Here is a 9,101-nt window from a genome sequence, read left to right as displayed (position 1 = left end):
AATCTGCAAAATTCTTGGTGTTAAAAAGATACAAACTACTCCATATCATCCACAGGCAAATGGCTCTTTGGAAAGAAGTCATCGTCCTATAGCGGAATTTTTAAGAAGTTTCGTTAAATTGGATGGCTCCAACTGGGATGAGTGGTTGCATCATGCGATGCATGTTCATAATAACACTGTGCATTCTGCAACAAAGCAGACACCATCAAAAACACTATTAGGGTTCGATTTCGAGATTCCTATAACATTAAAAAGAAAACCAACACCATTATACAACCACGACGATTTTTCAAAAATCTTGAAATATCAAATTCAACGCTCATACGACGTGGTTCGAAAAAATCAGGAGTTGGCAAAACTTAAAGCAAAGATAAACTATGATAAGAATTCTAAAAATAGAATGTTCAAAGTAGGAGATAGGGTATGGTTGAAGAATACAAGTAGAAGAAATAAGTTTTCACCTATTTGGGTGGGACCTTTCCCAGTAACAGAAATTACTAGTCCAGTAAATGCTAAGGTAATAATTTCAGGAAGGGAAAGAATATTCCACAATAATTTACTTAAATTACATAAAAGATAGACAAAATTATAACTATTAACAAGTTTTTTTTAAATTTAGTCTTTAGTTTTAATTTTTAGGAGTTGTAGGTTTACAATTAGGGGATGAAGGTTCCTGTTTTTCCGGGGGGAAAAGGAAAAAAAAAAAAAGGAAACTAGAAAACTGAAATAAATAATTTTTGTTTGACTCAACATTTTCATTATTTATTATAATCTAAATAAATTTTTGACTAATAAGTAGTTTATAATAACAATCATAATAAACAACAGAGCACAATAATAAAGAAATTTACAAATTTCAATTATCAAGAGTAAACATTTCTTAAAATATTTTAATAAGAATAAACTTTTTGACTAATAAGTAGTTTATAATAAGAATCATAATAAAGAAATTTACAAATTTCAAGAGTAAACATTTCTTAAAGAACAAGTTTTTAACTAATAAGTAGTTTATAAAGAGTAAAGATGTATGGAAATATTTTTGACGTATACAAATTGTTATTTTTTTATAATACATATAAGAATAATTTTATGAAAAAATTAAAATGTATTAAAGATTTAAGATTTTAAAATTTGAAAATTTAAAATGTAAACCTAATTTGATGCAAGTTTAATATAGACCGTTAGATATATAACATTGTGTGCCACAATGTTCTTCATAGGGGGAAGGAATGTTGTGAGTTAAATATTTATTTTATTTAATTTCACGGGTTTTGGCAATTTTTCTGTATGGTAGTGTGTACGATCTTAGGTGATCGTACATTTTCCCTAAAAATAGGCAAGGTTATTTGCATCTGGGCAGTTGTTGACTAGAACCAAAGCAGCAGACCGTCAGTTCGACGATAAGAAATGCTGAGTTTTGGTATTTGGTTAATAATTGGTGTCACGATGTAAGTGACTTTGAAATTGTAAATACGGAAGAATTGCAAAAATATGTAGAGCATTCTTATTAATAATAAAAACTTTGCAAATTTAGCAAAGTAAATTATGAAACTATGAAAAAAACCCAATTAGGGTAATTTGAAGGTCATATATTGGATTTTTGCATCAAGTTTGGGTATATAAGATAGATTTAAAACCACAAAAGAGGAGTTGTAATTGTAGTTAAGTTGCAGTTGGAGTTGTAGTTGAAGTGGAAGTTAGAGTCTAAGTTAGAGTCTAAGTTAGAGTCTAAGTTGGAGTAAAAATTAAGAGTCAAAGAGGAGTCAAAGACGGGAGTTGAAAGTTGTGTAGAAATAGAAAATTATAAAAAACAGTGGTTAAACGAAGTAGTGGTTAAAATTTATATACTGTACACTTAGCCAAATATAAAAAATGATCAAGCGTAGTAGCGCTGACAACAAATGTTAAACAAATAAGTCGTGTGTGACTGAATTTAAAAGAAATCCAAAGAATATAAATTATAACATAAATAAAATTAATAAAATTAAATTGTGAAATTAAACTCAAGTGTTTTCATAATAGCTAAGGACCTTTTTAAAAATTAGCTATAAACAAGTGCAACTGAAACATTTCGTCCAAAACTTGAAATAAAGAATTCAACATTTTGGCACACTCGGGGTTTTCCACAAAAATACACAACATAATTGGCGCAGCCGGTATACACACGTTTTTATAAACATACAATATAAAACGTGCAACGTGAGACGACAACGTCACCTACCTACGTGGGAGTTTACAGCATTACAACTATACAACACAACATAATTAATTAATTAATTGAACACAACATAATTGGCAACAAGAAGAAAAATGGGAGAAAAAATTGTAAGTCACTAATAAGAAATATTTATAGTTAAGTTTTTAAAATAGAAAGACATTTCATTTTTTAAGAAAGACAAATCAAATCAAAATAATATTGTAATGATATAATATATATTTTTATTTTTTTTAAAAATCAAATTTTATATGTAAATTTTCTGAATGTAAGTTTTATGTATGTAAATTTATTACTATATGTAAGTTTTTTTGAGTTCTGTTGTTCTACGTTGTTATGTGAAATTTCTTAATTTTCAAGTTTGTTCAAATATGGGGAAAAGTTGTTTTGTTTGCGATAAGCAATTCGAGGAAAAAGATTTAGAAAACCATCTAGATTCGCATAAATGGTTGTTTGAGAAAGCACATCGTATTATTAGTAAAATAGACAATACAAAAGATAAGGGAATATCTTACGAAAACATAAGCATAAAACCCAATAAAAACTGCATAAAACGACCAGTACCAAAAACAGATAAAGAGTGGGCCCGACAATATAGGCAAGAATTTAGAGAATTGTGGAATTAAACATTGTTTTTTTTTTCTAAGTAATAAGTGTAATACAGAGATATGGTTTGGTATTTTCTCTTTTGATTAATTAATTATTGTTATTGGTTGAGTGGGGTCACGTAATTATTTTGTTTTTATTTCTCATAAATGGAAAAGGAAATCGAAAATTTACAACAGGAGCTTAGAGTATTTAAAAGATATTTAGAATCGGCAAGAGTACACGCTTGGGAAAAATTAATTGAACTTAATCCAGATAAGGAATTTGTTCAATTAACAAAAGATCATATTAGACATAACAGGTTAACGAGGGTTGAAGAACTTGAATACATAAAGGAAAATATAGAGAGTGTGGAAGGTCTAAAGAATTGGCGAACGTTATTGAAGATTTGTCAGATGCTAAAAAGGGTTTGGAACATAAGTGTAAGCAACTAAGTTCACGCACGGAAGAACTAACATCTTTATTGCAAGACGCGGAAAATCAGACAGCAATTTTGGAGAACGTTTTAAAAAACCAGGGAAAAACGGAACAGGACATCAGTATAATCTTGGACTCAGAAGGTACAGATCACATTAGGGAAAACGAGATTAAAAAGCTAACAGCACAAATTGATGATTTAAAGAAAGAACTAGCGAAGTGCGGACAAACAAAACAGTTACTGAGAACAATGGTGGAAACAAACAATAACGAAAAAAAAGTTATGGCATCGATTACGGCAATCATGGAAATAGTAACCAAGGTGGTACCGTATTTCACGGGCGCAGAAGGACCCGATCTACGGAGTGAAGTACACAAGTTTATTGCGGGTTGTGAACTGGTACAACAAGCACTACCGCAAGAGGGAGCACAGTATGTCGTAAGTTGCATAAAACAAAGATTAGTGAGTGTAGCTTACGAGAATATCGCGGGTAGACCATTCAACACAGTAAATGAATTGTGTGAGGCGATTAAACGTACATACCTCAGGAAAAGTACATTGGAACACATAAGGAATGATTTAACTTGTACCAAACAAAGACAGAATGAGTCGGCGAGTTCATTTGGAGGTAAACTGGAGGCGTTACTACATGAAGCCGAACAACTAATAAGAAATCAAGGAGGTGAGAGTGAAATTCTGTCACAGTTAGGAGAATACAGGCGACTAACAGTACGTTGTTTTATTAAGGGTTTAAAAGACAATAGTTTAAAGCATAGGTTTATTGGGTTAGAGAATGATCCTATCCAGAAACTAATTTTTATTGCAGAATCAGCCGAAGAATTATTGGGTGAATCACGTTCAAATATAAACATGTCCACCACAGAGAATCGAACAGAAATGAAATGTACGTTTTGTAAACAAGACGGACATGGATGGGCATTCTGCCCAGAAAGACAAAATACGCCATACTGTACAAATTGTGGAGTATATGGGCATGAAAATGGACCCAAATGTAGAGAACATCCTATGGAGACAGTAAAACAAGAAAAATCGGCCTGCAATTTCTGCAAGAAGACGGGACACGATATAAAGGATTGTTTCAGTAGACTAAACAAATTGTATTGTACTTTTTGTGGAGTGAGAGGACATGAACAGAATAAATTTTGTAAATTGGGACATACAGGACGTGGGAACCAAAATAACTACAGTAACGTGAGACAAGAAAGGGACTGGCAAAATCATTCAGTACCTTTAAAGCACAGTAATCCAAACTTTAACAGACCAAGTGGAAGACCTTTGAGTGCAAATCTTAGATGTTTTAGGTGCGGCAAAGAAGGACATTTTGCAAAAACTTGCAGAATAACAGTACCAAATCCGTCGGGAAACTTCAACCGGCTCAGTCTAAGACATTAGACTGGACTGCCGTAAATTCAAAAAGTAAATGTCAATTTAATTTAGGACCTGCACGAATAACTAAAAGTAACAGCAACAACAATGTTCAGAACCGATCGAATACAAATAATAAGATGAAGAATTTAGGAGCCAAAGCGGTTAATTCAAGGAATCATGGTATAATCACGATAAAACATAAGGAAGTGCAAGAAAAGTTGACCAACCAAATAGCGTTTAAAAATTCAGAGGAAAAAATTAGTTATTCGAAAAAGCCGAAATTGAATAATATAGTGTTGAGGGTGAACAAATATATGTTCAGTATTTGGACATGTATAGTTACATTACTAATTTCATATTGTTCAATACTATCGGATTACTGGAAAGAAAAATCAGAGTGGGTGTTTGAACAAATAGGAGTTATACGGGCAAAAGGAGCGAGTTACAATGCCAAAGGTAGCATTAGTCAATCGTTTGATGATGCCTATGTAAAAGTACCTTGCGAACGTGCAGTGGGGAATAAACTTCGACTTTTAGTTGACTCGGGAGCAGACACCAGCCTTATAAAAACAGAAGCGTTAATCAATTTAAAAAATATAAACACCAAAGACACAAAGGGTCTTACAGGAGCTTTTGGAGGCAATATAAGTACATTGGGTACGGTCAATATTGAACACCGAAAATTTCCAGCTCTACAATTCAAAATGCATGTAGTGCCAGTAGGTAGCCAGTTACCAGCAGACGGACTTCTAGGTCGAGATGAACTGTGGAACCGGTCTACTACAGACACAATTAAAAAGGTTTTAAAATTTTTTAAGAATAAAGAGGAATTAGCTACTTTACCACTGGTAAGCATTGTAGATCATGGTCGGATTTGTATAGCAGAAAGCATGACAATCCCAGGTAGATCAACAATGATTATTCCAGTAAAAGTAGTACCTAAAGAAGGAACACTCGTAATACATAAAAAGGAAATAGTTAGAAATGTCTATTCAGGTGAATGTTTAACAGAAGTAAAAAACGGAATAGGTTTTGTAAGAATTTTGAATGCAAACAACTATGCAGTTGAAATGAATAGTGAAATTGAATTAAAGGGCAGTGTTATGAATGAGTACTATGAGTACAATGTCCCTAATGTTAATTTGAACAAAGAAGTAAACTTACAGGAAAGGTACGGAAAATTACTGAAATTAATAAGATTGGATGAGCGTTTAAACAATGAAGAAAGACGGTTAATTACGCAGACAATTAAGGAATATAACGATGTATTTCACTTATCAGGAGATAAACTGTCCTATACATCAGTGTTGGCACACGAAATTCCAACAAGTCATGATCAAATACCGGTAAATCAACGACAATATAGATTACCAGAAGCACATAAGGAAGAAATTAATAAGCAAGTTAGTGAAATGCTAGATGAAGGAATAATAACAAGGAGTAAATCACCATGGAACTCTCCTATCATCCTTGTACCAAAAAGGTCAGGTATAGATGGGGAAAAGATGGCGTCTCGTGGTTGATTTTAGAAAATTAAATGAAAAAACAATTAAACAGGTGTTTCCAATTCCTAGAATTGATGAAATTTTAGACCAACTAGGATGCAGTAGATATTTCTCAACGCTGGATTTGGCTAGTGGCTATCACCAGGTGATGGTAGACAGTAAAGACAGGGAGAAAACGGCATTTAGCACAGGTCTAGGACATTTTGAATTTCTTAGAATGCCATTTGGGTTAACAGGAGCACCCGCAACTTTTCAGCGAATTATGAATAGTATTTTAACAGGATTGCAAGGGATAGATTGCTTCGTCTATCTCGACGATATTGTTATCTACGAAAGGAATTTCAATGAACACGACCAAAGGTTAAGGAGAGTATTACAAGCACTAAAAGAAAATAATTTAAAATTACAAACGGAGAAATGTCAGTTTTTAAGACGAGAAGTCGTTTACCTTGGGCATAAATGTTCGGACAAAGGAGTAATTCCAGATCCAGACAAAACCAAGTGTGTTAAGTCTATCCCAGCACCTCGAAATGTTAAGGAACTGCAATCATTTTTGGGACTTGTGAATTATTAAAATTATTATTAAAATGGAAATTTATCCCACAAGCAGCGAGTGTGTGTTTACCGCTTAATAAATTACTAAGGAAAGGAGAAAAGTTCGAATGGAACGACAGTTGCCAAGAAGCAATGATTAGACTGAAGGCTGCAATAACGAAGCCTCCTATACTTCAATATCCAGATTTCTCAAAACCTTTTGTTTTAACAACTGACGCTAGTAATGAAGCGTTAGGTGCAGTATTGTCTCAGGGAGAAGTAGGTTCTGATTTACCACTTTATTTCGCAAGCCGTGCTCTGAGTAATACTGAGAAAAGATATTCAACTATAGAAAAGGAATTTCTTGCGATAGTTTGGGCAACTAGGAATTTTAGGTCTTACTTATTGGGAAGACATTTTAAAATATTTACTGACCATAAGCCATTAAGAGGTATAGCAAATCTTAAAGACCAAAACACACGTTTGGGAAGATTCCGATTGAAATTGTTGGAATACGATTTTGAAATTTTATACAAACCAGGAAAAACCAATAAAAACGCGGATGCTCTGAGTCGACTACCAATAGCAGTAGTTACGAGAGGAAATAAAAAAGCAACAAATCTGAAGGAAAACAAAAATAAAATGGAACAAAATGAAATAGAAGAAGTGGAAGATACGAAGGACCAAACGAAAGAAGATTACGCGGTATTTCTAACTAATAAAAAGGATATCCAAGAAGTTTTAAAGAAATTCCACGACTCACCTATCGGAGGACATCAAGGAGCTGTTAAAACATATTTCCGAATACGAAAACAGTTTAAATGGGCAGGCATGCAAAGACAGATAAAAGACTACGTCGGAACATGTCAACAATGCCAGAAAAACAAGAGTTCTAGGGTAGAGAAAATGCCAATGGTTTTGACGGATACCCCTCAAAGACCATTCGACAAAGTATTTATGGATATTGTAGGCCCACTACCTACTACAGAGAATGGGAATAAACTAATTTTAACATTTCAGGATGATTTTTCTAAGTATTTGGTATGTACAGCATTACAGGATGGGGAAGCTACGACAGTAGCAAGGAAATTCTTTAACGAAATAGTTTCAAAATTTAATATACCAAAAGTTCTCGTGACAGACAATGGGACTAATTTCACTTCGAAATTATTCAAAGAAATCTGCAAAATTCTTGGTGTTAAAAAAATACAAACTACTCCATATCATCCACAGGCAAATGGCTCTTTGGAAAGAAGTCATCGTCCTTTAGCGGAATTTTTAAGAAGTTTCGTTAAATTGGATGGATCCAACTGGGATGAGTGGTTGCATCATGCGATGCATGTCCATAATAACACGGTGCATTCTGCAACAAAGCAGACACCATCAAAAACACTATTTGGGTTCGATTTCGAGATTCCCATAACATTAAAAAGAAAACCAACACCATTATACAACCACGACGATTTTTCAAAAATTCTGAAATATCAAATTCAACGCTCATACGACGTGGTTCGAAAAAATCAGGAGTTAAACTATGATAAGAATTCTAAAAGTAGAATGTTCAAAGTAGGAGATAGGGTATGGTTGAAGAATACAAGTAGAAGAAATAAGTTTTCACCTATTTGGGTGGGACCTTTCCCAGTAACAGAAATTACTAGTCCAGTAAATGCTAAAGTAATAATTTCAGGAAGGGAAAGAGTATTCCACAATAATCTACTTAAATTACATAAAAGATAGACAAAATTATAACTATTAACAAGTTTTTTTTTAAATTTAGTCTTTAGTTTTAATTTTTAGGAGTTGTAGGTTTACAATTAGGAGATGAAGGTTCCTGTTTTTCCGGGGGGGAAAAGTAAAAAAAAAATGAAACTAGAAAACTGAAATAAATATTTTTTGTTTGACTCAACATTTTCATTATTATAATCTAAATAAATTTTTGACTAATAAGTAGTTTATAATAAGGAGCATAATAAATTTACAAATTTCTTAAAATATATTAATAAGAATAAATTTTTAACTAATAAGTAGTTTATAATAACAATCATAATAAACAACAGAACACAATAATAAAGAAATTTACAAATTTCAATTATCAAGAGTAAACATTTCTTAAAGTATTTAAATACTAAAATATTTTAATAAGAACAAATTTTTAACTAATAAGTAGTTTATGAAGAGTAAACATGTATGGAAATATTTTTGGCGTATATAAAGTGTTATTTTTTTTTTAAGAATAATGTTATGAAAAAATTAAAATTTAATATAGATTTAAGATTTTAAAATTTAAATGAATAATTTAAAATGTAAACCTAAATTTGATGCAAGTTTAATATAGACCGTTAGATATATAACATTGTGTGCCACAATGTTCTTCATAGGGGGAAGGAATGTTGTGAGTTAAATATTTATTTTATTTAATTTCACGGGTTTTTGG

The 9,101-nt window shown here is 32.3% G+C and overlaps 1 protein-coding gene across 1 annotated transcript in view; it reads left to right on the top strand.

Annotated features, from left to right (window-relative positions):
* LOC119677247 overlaps positions 1-2,841 on the top strand; it is a 19,087-nt gene extending 16,246 nt beyond the window's left edge. The window contains exons 2-3 of the mRNA XM_038088519.1: positions 29-517; positions 2,617-2,841. Coding sequence (XP_037944447.1) covers positions 29-517; positions 2,617-2,841 — 714 coding nt within the window. The remainder of the gene's footprint in view (positions 1-28; positions 518-2,616) is intronic.
* Positions 2,842-9,101: the final 6,260 nt, after the last annotated feature.

This window comes from Teleopsis dalmanni, chromosome 2 (assembly GCF_002237135.1).
Source record: "Teleopsis dalmanni isolate 2A chromosome 2, ASM223713v2, whole genome shotgun sequence".
In the NCBI taxonomy this organism is placed as follows: domain Eukaryota; kingdom Metazoa; phylum Arthropoda; class Insecta; order Diptera; family Diopsidae; genus Teleopsis; species Teleopsis dalmanni.
This window is presented reverse-complemented; position numbering and strand designations above follow the sequence as displayed.